This window comes from Cucurbita pepo, chromosome LG10 (genome assembly GCF_002806865.2).
Source record: "Cucurbita pepo subsp. pepo cultivar mu-cu-16 chromosome LG10, ASM280686v2, whole genome shotgun sequence".
NCBI lineage: Eukaryota > Viridiplantae > Streptophyta > Magnoliopsida > Cucurbitales > Cucurbitaceae > Cucurbita > Cucurbita pepo.
Window position 1 is genome coordinate 2,864,854 of NC_036647.1, and position 20,815 is coordinate 2,885,668.

The window sequence follows — 20,815 nt, forward strand, 5'->3', positions numbered from 1 at the left end:
AACCTTGGTGTCTCATGAATATACACTGCATAGCGCTGTATTGATATGAAGCAGACAATCAAAATTATAGTGTGACCTGTAATCAACTTCATTTTAGCAGAACAGATACAGATCTTCACAAACAAACATGAACGATAACCCACAAGGTTGGACGACATGATGACCGACATGGATACAGGATAAAACAAGAACCGGGTAGCCAAGAGGAAGTTTTGCTTTCTTATGATCATGACATATTTCAATGCTCAATCAAGCCTCAACCCAACGCCCTATCGACACTACCAATCCGGTTCCTATCTGGCAATAGCTTCTTCATGTAGTACTTGGATTTCCGGGATAGATTTATCCTTCTTCTCCTCTTTTCAGGTATTGATTCAAATGAACATTCTGAGAAACCACGCCTCACAAACCTGTTATACACAACTGGAGCATCATTTCCTTCCATTGACAAAATCAACTAAATGATGATAGAAAGCTATAACCACGGAGATATTTCAATATGTAAGATGTTGCAGGGGAAGACATGCAATAAAATTAGGCAAGATAGCAAACAAACCAGTCTGCAGTTCGTGTTGTCAGCAGAAAAAGCCTATCCAGTCCTAGGGAGGCGGCCTTCCTTTCCATGTAATCTGCAGCAAAATTACGTATCAGCTGATGGAAACAGCAAGGCACCCAGATNAATTTTATGTTTTATGTTTTTTTATGTTTTTTTATGTTTTTTTTTACCAACCACGACCTAATGAGCTAAACAGGATTCATTCCTTTCGTAAAGTAAGTGATAAAGCCATTCATTATCATACCAAGCAATTTGTCGCCTTGCCCTTGTCCTCGGCACTCTGCAGAAACTGCAATGGCAGCAATCTCTCCACATCTCTCTTCAAAGAAAGGGAAAAGAGCAGCACATGCAATGATTTGACCTTCTCTCTCAACGACCACAAACGAGTCCAATGAGTCAAGTAGCTGCAATAACAAAACAGAATACTCAAAACATTGCATTTAAGCTCCATAGGAAAACAAAATATCAATAGCCACAAACTTGGGATAACTTATGGGGCAGTAGTTCATGCAGGAAACTGGAAAGGATGGAAGTTGGAATACAGACCTCTTCATCAGTTCTCGGAACCAAGGTACCAGCCATTTCTAAAGGTTGTATAATTTGTCTAATTCCACGAACATCAGACACGTTGGCCATTCGTGTTCCCTCATAAAGATCACTTGAAACAAAAAGTTCATCGTTCATATCAGTTAATGGATCAAAAATGGCCTACGAATTGCTTTTAGTCTTCTTAAATTGAATCGCTCCGTCCCGTTGGGTAACCATTTGAATTTAGTTCTTAGTTTTTTAAAATTAAACTTTTAAAAAACAGCCAAGATAGTCAAGTATATCCATTGTTTGAGTTGAATTTCAATAATATAACTTTGAGAAAAAGATATTAAAAAAAGAGACTTGCCTGGCTACCATTGTGCCCATTCCATCTCTTTTAAACAATTCCAGCAATAAAACTCCTCCAATAGTGCCATCTAGCAAATGCACTCTTTGAACACCACCCTAAAAGTATTACAAAAAATTCAATAAAGCCCATTTCAGAACAATCATCAACATGAACTGAAAATAATTCATTCAACAATGATCTGGATAATTCAGCTAATTTTCCAAGAACTGAACAGCTACTGAGCCACAAACAAAATATAAAAGGCTAAGGTAACGATAACCAAGGAATTTTCTTAGGGAGGGGACAAATTTTGCATTCTAACTTTTATATATATAATCTTTCAGTTCTAAAATTTAGGGGGCGAACTAGAGGAAATCAACAAAACCTACAAAATCTCAAGTATTTTATACATAACTTTTGATGGCAGGCCTGGATTCATTGAAACACATGATTATGCATTGTTTCTTGTTCCTGAAATGGACATGTGTGTGTGTGGGAGAAAGATGAAGAGAGTTCATGTGAAGCATAAATTTAAGGCAATAAAAGAACAAAGGAAAGACCAGAGACACCATGTAGGAACATGTTCAGATTTAGTAACTGGTAGTATGAAGGATTTACCCGGCAAACGAAAGCTGCAGCAGCCAATTCTGAGAGGTAACCATTCAAATGGCTATTCCGCTCACCTCCAATGGGAAAACCCTGTTCGGAGGACCAAAGCCCGCTCCCATGACCAAAACCAACTCCATTTTGGAATACTGGGACGTGATGGGAGCCAAAACCTACTCCGTTCGGGAACGTTGGAGTATGATGGGAACTGAAACCAACGCCATTCTGGAATGTTGAAGTATGATCTTCCAAAGAAGCCTTTCCATTCTGTGAATGGATACCCCCATTTGAATCGTCATTTATATAATGATTTGAATGAGTGAAACCTTCCTTGCCAACAACTTTCACATAATTTGCAGCTATCTCACACTGCTTAGCCCTTTCACGAATCAACTTGTCTGCTTCTTGAAGAGTGAGAAAACTGATGTGGCGTCCAGTTTCATCAAGAATAGGACCATCAATGATGCATATAAGCTTGTCAGCTCCAATAGCCAAGGCGCATGCTGTTGCAACCTCATATGTACTGAAATCCAGACAACAAAATCATCAGTAATGGCTCTTCCTCTTAGTGTTTCAACTAAATTTCCATCCCTTTAATATAAGCACTACATTTATAGAAATCAAAAACATATTAGGACTAACAAGCATCATTGCATACTTGCAATTCAGAACTTCGCCAGAACTAGAATAACCAAGGTTGCTCAATATCACTATACAACCACCATCAAGCCTCTCGCGCATACGAGCTACGTCTACTTTCTTAACTTCACCCGTTGCTCCATAATCAACACCATCAACAACTCCCCTTCTCTGCAAAAGGAGTAGGGTCTTATTCAACGAATTTACAGTAAACTAATATCACAGATCATCACAGAAATATCATATGGCGTTTCATCCCAAATACCACATTAACAAAACAAAAAGATTTGTACCTTAGCAGCAAGAAAGTTGCCACTAACAACGCTTACACCAACTTCATGCCATCGTCTACTGTCACCATGTCTACGAATATTGCAGATAGAAGGTCCGGGGGAAAGCTTTGCCTCTATCATCACACGGATTCCTCCAGCTGCTTCCATTGCAGCTGCTAGAGATTGGTTGTCAGTCACCCTATATTGACCGACAAAATTCGGCTTGCTTCCTGTAATGGGTACAGACAATTGGAAGTTGAAAAAAAGGACAACGTTGAGAAAAGGAAAACTACAAAAAGAACAAATTCTTGTTCTGGTATACTAAAAGAATAATAATAAAGTGACCCACGTCCTTGGTTTCAACAATATTGCATATAATTATATAAAAACATCAAGTTACAAACCTCTCTCTGCCAAAAGTCTGTCAATTAAAACGTGGGTTCCTGGAACAAGAATGAACCTGATTCCAAGGTGATGTAGAAACGCAATATCCTGCACATACAAATGGCTTCAATGTGATAACTGAAGCCAAAACCAAAACTAAAGAAATACATCATAGAACAAGATGGGTTTTATCAATATAAACATGGGAACAGACAGGTTCAAGAGACGACTATAAGACCTGCCTTTAGAATAAGATCTAAGTTAGAGCTAGATACAATTTCCCCAGAAATCATCACAACGAAAGTGCCTCCTCTATGTGCCCATAAGTAAGGCCAAGCCTCCCTAAACCACCGCACAAACTGCTTATCCTCTATGGAGTTATAATCCTCTTCCTCTTCCTCTACGTCCACAGCGCCATTTCCGTAGTTGAATAGAATGAACTTTCTCGACTTTTCCCCAACTTTCTTCAGTCCCTTGCCCCACAATTCTGCTCTATCGAATTTCAACTTTGCCTTCCCATTTCTTAGACAACGGGTACAAGGGAGGTCGTTCGAAGGAAACTCTCGCCGAGTCTGTAAAAGTAGCCGAGAGCTTGAGAGAGTGGTAGCCATGGCAGACGAAGCGAGAAAAGAGAGTGACAATAAAGAAATGTGGAGGTTGTAAGTCATAGACAAGCCGCCAACTACTGCCAAGAGAAGGGTCGTAGGAATTTGGGCCTTTTGGGCAATCAAGCTCCTTTGCTTTTCCAAATGGGCTGAGTCCAATCCTTTTGGGCTAGTAGCTATCGCGATATCAGATTGTTTGGAGCCATTGAAAAGAGAAGAGCAGCAGCCATTGGAAGAGAACAAGAAGCAATTAACAAAGCAGACGCGACCAAAAGAAAATGTCGTGAAAGCTTTAGTTTTACAGATGACCTTTGTCGCTCGCTGTTTTCTAACATTATTTAAAGCCCCTCAAGCAACGAAGAGACGAAGACGCAAGAATCAAGATAAGAGAGTAACAAAACAAAACCCTGTCTCTATCTATCGACACTCAACTTGTAAAAGCACTTCTATTCTGATGTAGCCCTTCAAAGCGCTTCCACTTCAGAATACTTCCAAAATCGGATTTTCAAGAAACCAAAAACATAAAAGGTAACAAACTCCAAAGCTTTTACTTTTTGAGTTTAAAATAATTAAACAAAAAGAACTTTTTTTTGTGGCGATGCAAACAAGGGTGTCTACTCGATGATTTCTCTATCTCGGTTAAGTCCCCAAGCAACTAAAACAAAGACTAAGACTGCAGTGCATAATCATCCGCCATTGACAGAGAATTGAAAGTAACTTTTTTTTTTTTTTTTCAGGAAAGGAGGAAGAGAGACCTTGAGCAAGGCATGGAGGCGAGGACTAGCCACAATTTCGGCAGATATAACGACGACAAAAGTACGGCCTATATGGGAGAATATATAGGGATAAGCATCTCTGAATTCTTCAATAAACCTCCTATCTTCTTCAGGAACTTTATCATACGCATCATTTTTAGCCTCCCCCCGTTTGCCGCCTCTCACCGCCGCCAATCCCCAGTTCCATTTTCTTCTCCCACTCTCATGGCATGTCGGATCCTGAACTGTCCGCCGCAAATAATTCTCTCTGCACCCACGCTCCACACCCACCGCCTTAAAATCAGACCAATTTTTCCAGTAATTACTCTTCGGAAAAACCCACGTCCTCGATGTGGGAGTAGCCATCGCCACCGCCACCGCCACCGCCGCCGCCGCCGCCGCTTTTATGGAAATGAAACAAAACCTTAAAAAAAGGGACTTTATTTAGAACTGTATTAGGAAATTGAGACAGAGGAGAGGAAGAAGAACGGCGAACGCGGCGACACGGTGGGGCAGAAAAGAATCAGCCGACAAGAGTATAAAATTTTCGGGGAATATTCTGTGGCAATAAAATAGAAGAACAGAGAAGGGGTAGGTGAAGTTCAATTTTGAGCCGATTCTTTTATTTTTATATAACAATTCATCGATGACAAATGAGAAGGTGATGACCGACGNAAAAAAAAAAAACAGACCAACCACTGTGAATCCAGGTCAAAGGACAAGTGGAGAAATTATTATTTTTTATTTTTTTCTTTTTATGGTGAAATGACAAAGTAGGCCAATTCGAGAAATACGATGAAAGCCCAATGGGCCATTTAAGACACACACTAAAGTGCAAGATTGAAGCCCAATTCTCATTCTATTGGAGATTGGGCTTGTAAACATCATGAATTCGGCATATGCCCAAATTATGACCAAAGCGATTTATTTAGTTATTTATTTATTTTAGTGGCGAGTTGAGACAAAACTTAAAGACCCAATGATGTAGAAATTTGGACTTATATTTCTTTATAGGCAGCAAAAGCGAATTGGTTATTTTCCCACAAAAAGATGGAAGAAGAGGAAAGTACCGAAAGCCACGCCAAACAATACCCAGCCCACCTCCCAAAATTTGATTATTATTGCTCAAAATAATGCAATAATAAGACAACCAAGGCGAACCAAAAAGTGGGGTACGTTTTTGAAGGACCGTGGGAATCCAATCAAAGCAGCCCATGTCCCATACCTTCAAACAAATCTTTGAACCCACAGAAAGGTAACAAAAAAATGCCTAAAAGATTTTGAAGAACAGTGATTAAGGAATTATATAATATGATCTCGGGCATAATTTACATTAAAGAAAAGTCATGGAACCATCTTAGACTAGTTAAGTTGGGTGCAGAGTTTAGATGGAAAGAACTTAATAATGCTGCAAATACAGAGAGATGACATATAAACGTATAAAGATAGTGATCGGGTTAATTAATTCCAAATTCTTCAATGCTCTGTAAAGCTGGCCTCCATTGACATCCACCACCGTAATGCTTTCCCATACTTCTCTGTCCTCCTCCGCCTCCGCCTCCGCCTCCGCTGCTGCCGGCATTGCTGCTTTCCAGGCGACGCTCCGGCTGACCATATTGAAAAAGAATTATGTTAGCATCATGGTTTGATTAGATCCCAATGATGAAAAAGTTGGAATGTTCACGTTCATTTGAAGATATTGGTTTAATTTAAACTTTATGATTATGATGAAAGCAAAGGCGCATGATATGAGGTAGATTTTTGTTATTAAAATCTAATTAAATATTATAAAATTGAAGACCTCTGCACTCTACAGACAACTCTACTTCAATTCCTGACAAGATTGATGAAGTGATGCACAAAAAGGGTTTGTCTCGATATGCGTGGTCTGTAATTTCAAACCAATTTCAGAAAAACAACTTTTTGTTTTTTCTTTTCTTTTTTGGGTTTTAATCACACTGTAATCATGAAAACAAAATCCATTAATTTTCCCATCCATGTTCTTGATTGTTTTTGGATTCGGAGCATGATTATGGGTTATGGGTATTTGATTACCTTCCTATGATTTTGGGATGAATTTGAAGCAGAATCCGAGGGCTTGATCTTCATCCCCACCGACAGTGCTCCTCCCTCTTTCAGCAACTTCCCTAATTTCACACATTTCTTCGCAGCAAACTCCTTCAGCACATCTGAATGGGAAAAAAAATAATAAGCTTCGAAAACTGTATAAAATAATTTAGAAAAGAGTGTATAAAATTTATAAGAAAAAAGTAAAGACCTTCGAATGAGATGAGACGGTAGACATGGCCGATGAGAAGAGTGTCATCGGGACGGAGTAGCTTGAGCTGCTTGATTGGGTTTCCATTTTGGGAGTTGAAAGTGGAGGAGGTGAGGAGGAGAGCAACGTAGTGGCCGGGGTTGGAGTTCATGATCTGGTGTGCACTTACGGACCAATAAATCCTCTCGATCTTGTGATTCCCAGGGTGGTGGATGACCACGGTGGCCGCTTCCGCCGCCTGACAATTCCCCATCCTGTGTTGAACTCAACAATTCCAAGTGTGTGGTTTTTGAAGGAGGGAGAGGGTAGCAGAGTATGAAGTTGAGTAAATGAGTCTGACGCTCTCTTTGATTGCCCTCTCGAAGACGCAGGTCAGGAATCTCCACTGTGAACAAATGACGTGCGTTACCCAGATCACCCAAAACGATTTTTTTTTAATTTAAAACAATGTAATGAAGTTGGTGAGTTGGGTAATGGGTACTCATAATGGGTACTCATAATGGGATCAGAAGGAACGCAATATTGGACTACCAACTCAAACCTCTATCTGCTCGAAACGTGTAAGATCTGCAAACCCCGACTGGGTCCCCCTTCCTCTATTATATATTTTTAATGGGCCTGGGAACTGAATGCGGGCCGCGCGCATTTAAAATTGGGCTTTATCAGTCGAGATTTCCATGTACGGCCCAGTTATACAATTACTCGTTGTGAAAATCTTTTACTCGTAATTACTGTAATTAATTATAAAATAAATCGTAGTTTAGATAGGGAGGCAGGGTTTGAAATTCGAATATTAAATCCACTTGGGTATTATCGATTTGGATTTATGGCTATTAAAAAGTTAAATCAATAATTTAAACGTAACTCAGTTCTCCACATCTAAACAAAGCTTTGCGGTTTGAGGTTGCGCCACCTAATATCGATCTTCGCATCTTCGCATCTTCGCATCTCGACAACGAATCTCCCTCCCTCTCTCTTTCTCTCCTCGTGGGGGTCTCCAGCATTGGGATTTCTTCGTCATTTAGTGGTTAGCTTTTTTTTTAATCCCTTTTTAATGCAATTCTTTTGCTTTCTAACTCGATCGTCCGCGATTTTTCTCGACTCCCCTTCTTCTTCTTCTTCTTCTTCTTCTTCTCCTAATTGCAGGTTTCAGTCCGCTAATTTTGATTGTTTTCCCTTGCTGCTGCTAGAGTGTGGACGAGGGTTTGCTTCTAAGCCTCTCTATTCTTCTGGGATTCTTCCNTTTTTTTTTTTTTTTTTTTTTTTTTTTTTTTTATCTTTTTGTTTTTGCTTATTCTGGGGCGTTACTTTCTTGCTTCAATTCTCCATGTTCTGAACGTGTTTTTGGCTTCTGATTTTACCTCTGAGTTTGGTTTTTGGAAGAAGAGGAAATGTGAATGGTATTTTCTAAAAATTGATTTCAAGACTTAAAACCAATCGATCATTAGGGGAAATAAGAAGATTATGATCTGGGTTGAGACAATTTTCAATTGTTTCTTGTTTTGAATTGATCGGGTTGAGGAAGAATAGGTCGGTTGAAGTTGATAGCGCGTTGTTCAATTGGTTGAGCAGGGAATGGATGCGTTCGATGAAATGACTGAGAAATTTAAAACTAGTGCTGAAACAACGGAGTGCCATCAAAGGTATCGTTGGAAGGAGGGAAAGGGGAAAAGACTTTGGAAGAAGGTGAAGTATCAGCTGGTTGAGTACAATGCTTTACCAGCCTACTTGAGGGACAACGAATTCATTCTGGGTCATTACCGTGCTGATTGGCCTATGAAGCAGACACTGCTCAGCATCTTTTCCATTCACAACGAGACTCTTAATGTTTGGACGTAAGCCTTAAGACTGATATTTAATGCTCAGCATCAGATTTTGCAATGAAGTTTGCCTAAGACTGATATTTTCTTCTTTACGGTATGTTTCATTTGAATACTGTATGTTTCATTTGAATACTGTATGTTTCAGGCATCTACTTGGATTTTTCCTCTTTCTTTCCCTCACCATATACACTGCAACAAAGATTCCTGACGTTGTTGACATTCATCCTCTTCAACATTTGCCTGACGTGTTTAAAAAAGCTGATATGCACAAATTGCAAGCGGAACTGCTGACCTGCCTTCCTTCCTTGCCTCACTTCCCTGATCTGCAGAAACTCAGGGAGGAGTTGAAGACTGCATTGACTTCAATGGATATGCTTTCATCACTGTCTCGTTGGCATGTGGTGGAACTTCTATACAATTGTTTACCTCAGCGATTCTCCAATGGAAATCAAACTGATGTCTGTGCTCTGGTAAGCTCTATGCTCAAATCTAATCTTGGGATTTCCAGGCCATTTTTATTACATTCTAGGAATTTAAGCCTTATTAGGAACCTTCCTGAAGAACCTGATTTTAGTATATTCCGAAATTCTACCTGAAACTATCCTATTAATTTCCAAACTTCTGCTGGCCTAATCAAGATTGTAGTCGCTAGTGTTGTGTGGACTTTGATATTTATATCCCAACAGAAGTTTTTTCTTCAATGAAGATGTCCATTAAGTCAGTATATGTTATTTGCTCTGTTCTTATTTTCCTTTTCTTTTATTTCATTCAGAGAAGTATGAAGGAGGACGTTGCCAACATGATTGCGCCCTTAGCTACGAGACCAATCACTCGGTGGCCTTTCTTTGCATTCTTGGGCGGGGCCATGTTTTGCCTGCTTGCTAGTAGCACTTGCCATCTTCTTTCCTGTCACTCTGAGCGTGTCTCATACATAATGCTCAGGCTGGACTATGCCGGAATTGCAGCCCTTATATCTACCTCCTTCTACCCCCCGGTTTACTACTCCTTCATGTGCCACCCCTTCTTTTGCAGTCTCTATCTGGGGGTCATTACTCTCATGGGAATTGCAACTATCTTGGTGTCTCTGCTGCCAATGTTTCAAACCCCCGAATATCGCACGTTTCGGGCTTCCCTCTTCCTCGGCATGGGCTTGTGTGGGATCGCCCCTATTCTGCACAAGCTTATCCTGTTCTGGGGCTCACCCGAAGCACTCCACACAACAGGATATGAGGTACTGATGGGGATCCTTTATGGGCTTGGAGCCTTGGTTTATGCAGCAAGGATTCCGGAGCGATGGATGCCTGGAAAATTTGACATTGCTGGCCACAGCCACCAACTATTTCACATTTTAGTAGTTGCTGGGGCGTATACTCATTATCGTGCAGGACTGATTTACCTGAAGTGGCGCGACCAGCAAGGTTTTTCAGATTAGAATTTGAACAAGGATTTAGCGTGTTGGAATGTATCTATGTAATACATCACTGTAAGATCAGAACCTGCTTAATGCTGCTCTGCCTTATCATTTCCAACAATATTTTTCAATGATCTGTCTGATAAGCCTTCCAATGCCCAACTCCTACTCTAGTATTTTGAAATGTTAATTAGACACAAAGTTTATATCTAATAAATCTAAATCAATTATGTTTTGAAGTTTGAATTGATGTTAGAGATCTATTAGAGGGCACTTTTCAAAGTAAAAGGAGTGAGAATAACTGAAATAAAAAAATAAGAATTTGGGAAGAATGGGAGAGAGAAACGGGGAACAGATTCTGACGCTCTTGGCGCACTTGGATTTCTCCAAAAACTGTTCCTAATTTAATGTTTCAGTTCCAAAGACCAAATTCAATTGTGTCCACTCTGTTACTCCCAAGCTTACCATTTTTTACCCACAACACTCCGCAGCCCTCTTCATTCCTCATAACTCTGAACTACTCATACACATTCACATGGCTGTTGACTTCTAAATCACTTTTAAAGCACCATGCTTGCCCCTGACTTCTCTCACTTCCACTCCTCTTCTGCTTCCATCCATGGCTAAACCCACTCTTCGCCACAAGGCTTCCCCCTGTCTCGCCCACGCTCTACGCTTCCTCACCGGCTCATTCCTTGTTTTTCTGCTCCTCTGGACCCTTCCTTCATTCCTTACTCCTTCTATCAACCCCGCCACTAATTTGGACTCCTCAAACACCAAGTTCAACTGCATTGACCCTCCGTCAGATGCGTCCTCTTCGCTAAATTCTCAAAGCCATCCATCTCTGCCCTACGACCCACCGGATATTACCTTCTACGATGACCCCAAACTCAGCTACTCCATAGAGAAGCGGATCGAGAAATGGGACGAGAAGCGCCGTCACTGGCTGAAACGGCACCCTTCGTTCGCCACCGGAGCCGGCGAGAGGGTGCTTCTTCTCTCGGCGTCGCAGCCTGCGCCGTGCCCGAACCCCATTGGCGATCACTTGCTTCTGAGATTCTTCAAGAACAAAGTGGACTACTGCCGAATCCACGGCTACGATATATTCTACAACAATGCACTGCTGCACCCGGAAATGTTCTCGTACTGGGCGAAGCTGCCGGTGGTTCGAGCTGCGATGATAGCTCACCCAGAGGCCGAGTGGATTTGGTGGGTGGACTCGGACGCTCTGTTCACCGACATGGAATTCAAACTCCCACTGGATCGATACAAAAACCACAACTTTGTCGCCCACGGCTGGGCCCACCTGATTTACGATCGGAAAAGCTGGACGGCGCTCAACGCCGGCGTGTTTCTGATCAGAAATTGCCAGTGGTCCATGGACTTCATGGACGTGTGGGCCAGCATGGGCCCACAAACCCCAAATTACGAGAAGTGGGGCCAGGTCCTCAAATCGACGATTCCAGACAAGCAGTTCCCAGAGTCGGACGATCAGACGGGCCTGGTTTATCTACTGTACAAGGAGAAAGAGAAATGGGGGGACAAGATTTATTTAGAAGGGGAGTATTACTTCGAAGGGTACTGGGCGGAGATTGTGGGAACTTTTGATAACATCACCGAGAGGTACACGGAGATGGAGAGAGAGGCTGGGGAGCTGCGGCGGCGGCACGCAGAGAAGGTGAGCGAGCAATACGGTGCGTTTAGGGAGAAGTATTTGAGAGATGCAGGAAGTGGGAAAGGGGGTTGGAGAAGGCCTTTTATCACCCACTTCACGGGGTGTCAGCCTTGCAGTGGGAATCACAATCAGATGTATTCTGGTAGTTCCTGTTGGGATGGAATGCTTAAAGCTTTGAACTTTGCTGATAATCAGGTGCTTAGAAAGTACGGTTTCAGGCACTTGGATGCTCTGAATCTCTCCGTCTCTGAACTACCATACGATTATCCGGCCTAGATTATTATATGTAGAGACAACATTAGAGCGTTTTGAAGTAATAAAATTATGATCTTTTTAGTGATTTGTTATTGTCAAATTCATGTCATAATCCCTCTCAGGAGTATTGATCTCTGTCGGTTGTTTGGAATGTGTATTGACTCTAGCGATGAAAATTCCAGCCTATCTAAGCAAAGAGCAATGGAGGAATTATATATGTAATTTTAACACCCTTAATCTCATGAACCTTTCATCGGAGAAATCATGGATATTTATAACACAGGTTTAAAACAAAAGAAAACAAGAGCAATAAGCATCGAACATGAAGATCAGATATACATCATACACACACTGGTGAAGCCTCAAGATAGACATTAAATAGCCAACCAGGTAATATGTATAGACTGCAGGAATTCGAACTCCTAGTAACTACAACACCACTTAGTTTAGCCTCCAAAATTCTTCTACAAAAGATTATCAAGGGTTCATGGCATTAGAATCATCTTCTTCAGCATCTCCCAATTCGTTGAACATGTATTGATTTTGGTACTCCATCAAGTACTGAGTTGATCTCTTCACATCTAAGAACAGATGGTAGACACGATTTATGTCCTCCATCTCCACAACCTTCCCCTTTCGTTTCTGACATGCCAACGCAGCTGCTGTGATTAAATGGATGGAATATCTGAGCGATGTTTCTACACCAATTGTGGTCAAAAGTCTCTTTGCCTCTTCAGACATTTCCACATCTTCCTCTTGAGTTCTGATATCTAAAATCTTTCGTATTTCATCCTCTGTATATGGCTGAGTGGAAATTATAAGTAGGCGATCAAGAAGATCAATAGGAATACCATGCGGGGATTTGTAGTTTGTTCCCCGGATGGTGGTAATCCCCCTATTAGTAGCAACAACTAGTATTGGAGCCATCTCATTCTCCAAAGCACGATTAAGGAAAGAGAAGCACTCAATATCAAGCATATGAACCTCATCAATAAAGAGAACACCTGGAACTATCTCGGCCTTGCCTTCCTCCCTCCACTCAGCCACTTTGGTATCAATTTGTTCCCTTACTTCAGCCCGAATTTCTCCAGTATCACCAGTGAATAGAGCTAAGAAACCTTGTGTTCTGGAAATAAAGGACAATAAAATCAGAATATAACTCTCAGAAAAACCCAAAGGAAAAAAAATGAATAAGAAAGAATTAGATGGGACAGCGAACGTATTGAAGTCACGAGTCACAAGTACAACCAACTTAAGAACATAATTAACTTACATTCTTCGTTGCATACAAAGCAATGGGTTGAATTTTTTTTATTGAGTAGAGAAAGGAATATTGTGCTTCAGTAGAGGTAAGCATTCACAAACAAAATTGTCCAATGCCATATCTTAAAAAACAGAGATCAGTAATTCAATTCCCCCCGTCCTTGGAAGCACAAAAATTCAAGAAAGGGGGAAAAGCAAGATCAATGGCTTGACACATAATATGCATGTAATCGAGGAAAGAGACCATTGCATGTTATATGCTATATTGAGAACAGAAATCGAATTCTTCAAATCTTCTTGAAATAACAACTGTTCAGGAAGTGCAAAATAAAAGAACAAACTAGATTATGACTAGTGGAAGTACCTGGCAAAGTAACCACATGCCTAGTTCAATGCCACCTAAGCTCACTAAGCTAGATGTTCTTATAGAAATTAGTCAAGAAGGGAAGGTACATTTTGGGGAAACACAAATTAGAGCGACCGGGGAAACTCCATACACTGCCTTAGAACATACACTACAGAAACAGAGACCAAGACATCAAATATTCTCAAAAGGAAGTCCTACGTCAACTTGGCAAGCGAAAATCAGAATAAAATCTGCATTAAGTACAAAAAAGAATGCAACAGACAGCAGCTCAAGAACCTAAGAAGTAATTTAAAGTTTCGATAACCCAATTTTTCCTCCTTTATGAGAAGCAAAATGAGATGCAATAAAGTCAAAACCTTTATGAAAAACCACCCTGCTGGGACATATTAGTTTGGTTTTCGAATGGTTGAAGATTACAACATTGCTGTTCACCATCCCATTGCATTGGAAGTTTTATTGAAAGCCCTCAGTTACAAAGAGCCGACAAAAATTTCAAACCGTCAAAGAAAATTTGGTGCGACAATCCCGACCCTCAATTACTTCTAACTGTAAACAAACAAAACCTTGCAAAATATTTCAATTGTACCATTATATGTGCATATAATTTGCAGACACCAAATATTATAACAGATATTGTTTCCCCTCTCAGTCTCAGCAGCACGATTTCGAGACACGTAACTCCACAAAAATGGATTTGAAAAGTTCTAAGGGAAAATAGAATAACCTGCTATTGATGACATCGATCTCATGGAGTGTGACACAATGTACAACCTCCTTCCGCTTTTGCAACTCACCATCGGGGCATTGCACAAACTTCGTTTGTGGACCCATTGCATCGTAATCCCTAGACCGAGAGAAAGACCTCCCCAGCTTAGTAATTTTCCCTGATGCCTTATCAATCGCAATTACATCGCCGCTCTGCACCTTTTCCTTCCCTAAAGCTTCGATCATCTTCGCCCCCAAATCATATACCGTCTCCATATCCGTCGTTTTCAAAGTAAGCTTCCCGGTCTTCGACGCTGCCCCGGCAACCGCTGGCCTGTCTATTTGAACCTCGACGACCTCTCCTTCAATTATCTCGGTTTCTTCCTTTATTCGTACGCCGATAGCTTTACGAAAGGCCTGCATCAATGCTTCAGTTTTGGACATCTCCAGTGAAAAGAGCTCACTGCCGGCAATCATAGCGAAAGGAGTTTCAAGGCCAAGAGACTTAGCCATGCCCATGGCAATAGCAGTCTTGCCAGTACCTGGCTGACCAGCGAGGAGAACAGCCCGACCGGCAATTTTTCCTTCTTTGATCATTTGAAGAATGACTCCAGCGGCCTTACGAGCGGCGGTTTGGCCAACCATCCCCTCCGAGACGGCCCGTGGTTCAAGGGAGGAATCAAGACCTAGGCCGCGGATGTGGGAGTGCGCCCCAATGCGCTCAATTCGCGTTAGGTCGCGGCTCTCCGAGAGCTTCAGCTCCGCCATCGTAAGAGCCGGTGCTGGTAATTTGCTTGGGTTGCAGAAGGACGGAGGAACAGAGCGTTGGGAACTAGGGTTAGGGCTCAGTGTTTAGAAGACTCGAAGAAACACTTCTCTGTTGGCGTTTTGAGAGTAACTCTGTTAAATGGCATGCATTAAGCTTATTAACTTTATATTCGTGCCAAATATATCTTGAAATTTTGAAATTTGTCTCATGTATTTTTTTAATTTTTCTTTTGTATATAGTTATTTAGTAAATTTATTAATAAACCCTAATTAATTATTCAGTACATAGTTCTATCCCAAGATAAGAATCCGTTCAACTCTAGAGAGCTGAGTTTAAAATGTGTGGAGGTGTAATACTCTAGGTTCAAGATTTGAAATTTTGATTCATCACTTGATAGCCCTTGACATTCTTTATCATTTTAAGTAATATGACCATATTATCTATTTGTCTCGAGTTTCATTAGCATGTTTTATCTTCGCTCACATATTTCATAATAAGGCATCTAACGTGCTATTGTTCAAAGTTAAACATATTTAATTGTATAATTTCTATGATTAACATTAAAAAATAAATAAAATTCATAATCATTTTAAACGTGGTTTTGATTCATTCATACAAGTCTGAAGATGTCGCAAAATATTTAATCTTTAGGTTAGCCTTTAAAATGTTAATTTTGTTTTTCATACTTTATCTTTAGATTATTTTTTAAAAACGGTGATTGTATTTATTATTATTATTATTATAAATAAAGCTTCAACTTAACACCTCACTTAATAAGACTTTTGAAACATTTGTCATGAATTGTATTGATAGTATTAAAATGATGGTAAATATCTGTTTTTGAAGTATATAACAAAATTAAATATATAAAAAAATGTAAAAATAAATATATTGAGAATATACAAATTAAAATGGACAAAAGAAATATAACAACCAAGACTCGAAGCTAAACATTAAAAGATAAAAGAAGAGAGTATCTACCTAATTTAAGTATATTTTTCAAAAGATGCTTAAATTATATAGTTATATATAAAACTAAAAATTTATAAAAAAAAGGTATAAAAGAAATCAATAATTAAATAATAATATATTCACCCACAACAATAACCGACCGAAATTAAGTGCATATATACACTAATTATAGTAAAAATTAGAAGATTATGACTAATTATAAATTAAATATAATTATTTTTTTCCTTTACCCAACTGCAAAAAATGGATAGAATGATTGTTTCGAAACCATTTTTTTAATTCAACCAAAAAATAAAAACAAATATGTAATGGGTTGACTTTGATTTATAGAAATAGCCAGTTGGGTCTCGAAAAATAAAAATCAATTAATTGGACTTTGATTCCGGGGAAATAGTCAATTTTAGTGAATTTTAATTTACAAGAAGGTTGCTTATTCAACTGTTTTTAATTTTTTTTATACCAATATTTGATATATAATAATAAATAAATGCAGCCCTCCTTGAATTAGGATTTCGTATTTTCCCATTCATAAGAATTACTAAATTATTGTCAACCTTTTCGTTTATACGAAAGAATAATTCAATCCCCTTTTTCTTATAATTAATTTGATCCCCTATTTCATCATTTTTAATAACGATATTAATAATAACAGAAAAAATAACTATAATAAAATGGCCAAATTTACTTTAAATATAATTTAAATTACAAATCTCATTAACATTAACAAATATAATAAATCTGTCTAATATCTTTTTTTAAAAAAATTAATTTATCTTTAAAATATTGACATTTAAAAATTATATCTATTTATTTATTTTCTTAGCTTTAAATACAACCAATGATATATATTAAATTGTTTTAATCATTTTCTTATCTTATCTTATTACTTGTATTTATATAATCACGAATATATTGGTTGATGTTTTTATTTAAGTGAGCTTTTACTTTATTATAAATTTACTTTTAAAAAATTAAATTCATGGATAAAAAAAAACTACCACATCATTGTATACAATGGGTTGAATCTTTAAAAAATATAATAAATAAATCATAAGCTAGTAAAATTGANAAAAAAAAAAAAAAAAAACTAGTGAAATTCCTCGATAATGTTGAAAATCAAGAGGTCATTTCAATTAGTTTGTAATTGAAACGGAAGAGCGCGTTACAGTCGGAAATAAAAATAAGCAATAATCGGCCGGCACGTCTCAATTTCAACCCTTGGGCTTTCCATCTGTGCCCTTCAACGCACAACAGATTCCGTTCTCCTTGCGACTTTGATCATTGGACATTATAAAATGAGAGAGAAAAAAGACATACATTTTTTTAAATATTTGAAATTAATAACTATTTTCCTAATAAAAAAAATATTTTTAATCTATTTTTTTTTTTAAAGAATTTTGAAATTCTATTAAATGATGTGACAGTTGAAAATGAATTATACTAATTTAATATTATTGTTTTAATTAGGTGACATTTCTCTTTTTTTTTTTTTAATCGATCTTCTCTAACTTTCTTAAGATGAACCATTTACCATAGTCGTTGCTACAGGACCGCTTAGTGAACAACATTTTTTACCTAATGACACGTGAGGACAACGAAAGAGATAGTAGTCGGAGATTGAAGGACATCATTATAAGATAATATTAAGTTAATATAATTTGTCATAACTTTATCGGCTCTCATTACGAAAATTTAAGGTATAAAAGTGTTTGTTTTGAACTCTTTTTAAGACAACAAATTCACATCATCTGAGACCATTATAGCACTAAAAGTGGCNACAAATAAAAAAAATAGTTAAAATAATAATAATAAAAAATTAATGGACCGAGAATTTCACACTTGGGGTTTAACTTTGAATTTCAATACACCCGTCTTCTTCTATGAACAGCATAGCTTCTGCTTCTGGGGTACGCATCAGTATTACATACCTTGAAATCCTCTTCAAATTCACAAGTTTTCTCTTCGTCAATTCTCCCAATCCCCACGCTCTGGCTCCTCGGCACGTTTTTCAGTTCCGCCATCGGCGATTTCCTCGCCGCTTGGATTTGGATATCGGGTTCCAAATTCTTGCTCAAGCTTCGAGTGGAGGCGGCCCTCAGAAGCTCCCTGAAGTCATCACTGCCGTGGCTGGAGGCGGTGGACCCCACGCTGTAACTCTTGGGGAGAGTGGTGGGCACCTGACTGGTCGGCCCGGTCATCGCCATCCCATAATCCAGGTGGTTCGAGCAATCCGTCAGGCTCCTAACGTAGAAATCTCGGACCTTCGACAGCAGCCGGCTGGAAGCTTTTATCAGTTGGCTCAACTTGTTTTCTTTGTTGCTCTTCTTCATTTGATGGCCGTTTTTTATCTCCATTATTGCTTAGTTTTCTTGTCACTCGTCGCCGTGGATGTCTGAAAATCTGAACTCGCCGGCGAGTGGGAATCGGATAAAGTTTGAATTGGGAATGATCGAGCGTTGGGTGTATGTGTATATATAGATGGAATTTGGTCAAAGACCGTGGGGAGAGTTTGGGGCGAGATGATATATCTTTTATTTAATTAATATATATACACACATATCTATAATCCAAATATACTGTTTATATCAATTTAATTTTTAATATGAACCCCACAAAACTAACTTGTTAATCTTTAAACTTTTAGTTAAATATATAGAAATTAATTCAGAAGTCTATAATCCAAATGATGTTCTAATAATTAGTATTAGATGTTCTAATATCATTTTACAAGCCACATAAGTTTGACCCTAAATACAAATTAAACCGTTAAAGAAATATATTAAAATGAATCCTCCAAAAGTCAAATTGTAAGAGAAAATTTCAAATAGAGGCTTTGTGTTTTTGTGTACGGCAGGGAGTTGGAATAAAGACCTCGTCAAAGCTCAAAGCCAATGGGAAGCTAATTTAAAATAGATATATATTAAAACCATCCACTGGCTTTGGTTTCTTCGGTTGAAATTTTCAAAATTCAAAGCTAAGTGTGTATTGATTTAATGGGTCAATTTTGGAGTTAAATAAAATGGGTTATGATTAAGTGAATTTATCACTAATTTTCTAAATATATCTAAATGTATAAAAGTAATTTCCAGTGTTGGCAGTGTTAAATTTAATCACAGACGGGGAAGCAAAGGAACTAGATTCTGTTCAAGTTATTTTGAGTATAATTTTGTATTATAGTAAGAGGTAGTGAGTCCATGTTGCAGGCCTTCAATGTATAATAATTAAGAAAGGGTTGCCTTATAATGACCGCCATGAATTTGGTGAAGACTAAGGAAATGACCTGGACTTAATTTAGAAATAATCAAAGCAATGAATAACACCAAGCTGATTTGCTCCAGGAGTATGCATGAAGTGAATCTTTAACTATAAACGTTTAATTTTACTAGATTAAATTTTAAAATATAAATAACTTTAACTATATATGGTGTAAAAATATATATAAACTTCTTATTCTTGCGTTTAAATTATATTAAGAGAATAAAATTTAAATGGTCAACCATAAATGATAATTAAAAAAACCATAAAAATGCCTCTTGAACAAGCAATGAAGTTTGAAATGGAGACCAATGAGTATCCAAATTCCAAAACGAGTCGCTCCATTTAATCATTTGCTTTGAAGAAAAAGTTTGACCATTTCTTGCCAACTTTAGCATTTTCCTATCATTTGTTTAGAGGGAGAGCTTTATGGATATTATTAAAGAATCATAAATAAAAATTATTATTTCATTTTCTTTAATGCCTTTTATTTATATATTTACATTTAGAATATTTTCTATTTTCTTCTTGGGATGGTTTCTTCAAACAAAATTAGAAATTAAAAATAAATATCCTCCTAAACATTGGAAGTCCCACTTCGACTAATTTAGGGAATGATCATGAGTTTATAAGTAAGGAATATTAACTCCATTGGTACGAGACATTTTGGGGAAGCCCAAGAGTAGTGTTCGTCTAACATGAGAGTCATGCCCTAAACTTAGTCGTACCAATAGATTAAGTGATTTGCTCCAAGATTAAGTGATTGGTAAATCCTCAAATATCGAACAAATAACTCCAAAAGAAAAGGAGCCAAGTCTCTTCGAAGCCAGTAAAAAATGATTAGGACTCTAAAGAAGTCGAGCCTCGATTAAGGGGGGGCGCGCTTTGTTCGAGGGGAGGTGTTAGATGATGGAAGTCCCACGTTGGCTAATTTAGGAAATGATATGGGTTTATAAGTGAAGAATATATGGCTAATTTAGGGAATAATATGAGTTTATAAGTGATGAATACTAATTCCATTGGTAGGAGACCTTATGGGGAAACCCAAAGTAAAGCCATGAGAGCTTATGCTCATGTATGCTCAACGTGGACAATATCATACCGTCGGGCAGAGTCGTGTTCGTTTAACAACTATATGTTGCGTTAAAAAATCGCATTTGGATGATTGACCAAAAAGAGATAATCTACGAAGGTGGACAAATTTATATTATTTTTTAGTAATAAATATCAGTATTTGTAGAGATAAGTTTCTATTATTTATTTTAGTATTGTGACAGTTTTAAATATATATTTTAGAAAAAAAAAAATGAAAGGATTCCGTGTGGCTATTGACATGGATCCATGGATG

At 38.2% G+C, this 20,815-nt stretch overlaps 6 protein-coding genes across 8 annotated transcripts; 2 read left to right on the forward strand and 4 right to left on the reverse strand.

Moving 5' to 3' along the window:
• Window positions 1-10: 10 nt before the first annotated feature.
• Window positions 11-5,282, reverse strand: LOC111803095 (probable amino-acid acetyltransferase NAGS2, chloroplastic). 2 transcript variants are annotated; one of them, XM_023687368.1, is made up of 10 exons: window positions 4,695-5,282; window positions 3,355-3,442; window positions 2,972-3,180; window positions 2,698-2,849; window positions 2,052-2,562; window positions 1,452-1,549; window positions 1,103-1,214; window positions 801-960; window positions 557-629; window positions 11-410 (listed from the first exon to the last, which is right to left on the reverse strand). In XM_023687368.1, exons 1-10 carry the CDS (start codon window positions 5,058-5,060, stop codon window positions 257-259), a joined length of 1,923 nt encoding a protein of 640 aa, XP_023543136.1. In that variant the 5' UTR covers window positions 5,061-5,282; the 3' UTR covers window positions 11-256. The 2 variants fall into 2 exon arrangements, with proteins under 2 accessions (XP_023543136.1, XP_023543135.1); XM_023687367.1 differs by lacking the exon at window positions 4,695-5,282 and adding an exon at window positions 3,577-4,471.
• Window positions 5,283-5,976: 694 nt separating this feature from the next.
• On the reverse strand, window positions 5,977-7,472 carry LOC111803097. The gene is made up of 3 exons (XM_023687370.1): window positions 6,973-7,472; window positions 6,750-6,883; window positions 5,977-6,301 (listed from the first exon to the last, which is right to left on the reverse strand). The coding sequence occupies exons 1-3, from the start codon at window positions 7,223-7,225 to the stop codon at window positions 6,152-6,154; spliced, it is 537 nt and encodes a 178-aa protein (XP_023543138.1). The 5' UTR covers window positions 7,226-7,472; the 3' UTR covers window positions 5,977-6,151.
• Window positions 7,473-7,873: 401 nt separating this feature from the next.
• On the forward strand, window positions 7,874-10,368 carry LOC111803532 (heptahelical transmembrane protein 4-like). 2 transcript variants are annotated; one of them, XM_023687983.1, is made up of 5 exons: window positions 7,874-7,999; window positions 8,119-8,220; window positions 8,543-8,807; window positions 8,941-9,265; window positions 9,568-10,368. In XM_023687983.1, exons 3-5 carry the CDS (start codon window positions 8,548-8,550, stop codon window positions 10,225-10,227), a joined length of 1,245 nt encoding a protein of 414 aa, XP_023543751.1. In that variant the 5' UTR covers window positions 7,874-7,999; window positions 8,119-8,220; window positions 8,543-8,547; the 3' UTR covers window positions 10,228-10,368. The 2 variants fall into 2 exon arrangements, with proteins under 2 accessions (XP_023543751.1, XP_023543752.1); XM_023687984.1 differs by lacking the exon at window positions 7,874-7,999 and having other exon boundaries at window positions 8,006-8,220.
• Window positions 10,369-10,575: 207 nt separating this feature from the next.
• Window positions 10,576-12,221, forward strand: LOC111803531 (galactomannan galactosyltransferase 1-like). Its single transcript, XM_023687981.1, has one exon. The coding sequence runs from the start codon at window positions 10,826-10,828 to the stop codon at window positions 12,155-12,157; it is 1,332 nt and encodes a 443-aa protein (XP_023543749.1). The 5' UTR covers window positions 10,576-10,825; the 3' UTR covers window positions 12,158-12,221.
• Window positions 12,222-12,384: 163 nt separating this feature from the next.
• On the reverse strand, window positions 12,385-15,370 carry LOC111803530 (ruvB-like 2). Its single transcript, XM_023687980.1, has 2 exons — window positions 14,491-15,370; window positions 12,385-13,262 (listed from the first exon to the last, which is right to left on the reverse strand). Exons 1-2 carry the CDS (start codon window positions 15,237-15,239, stop codon window positions 12,614-12,616), a joined length of 1,398 nt encoding a protein of 465 aa, XP_023543748.1. The 5' UTR covers window positions 15,240-15,370; the 3' UTR covers window positions 12,385-12,613.
• Window positions 15,371-18,071: 2,701 nt separating this feature from the next.
• Window positions 18,072-18,566, reverse strand: LOC111803699. The gene has a single exon (XM_023688224.1). The coding sequence runs from the start codon at window positions 18,564-18,566 to the stop codon at window positions 18,072-18,074; it is 495 nt and encodes a 164-aa protein (XP_023543992.1).
• Window positions 18,567-20,815: the final 2,249 nt, after the last annotated feature.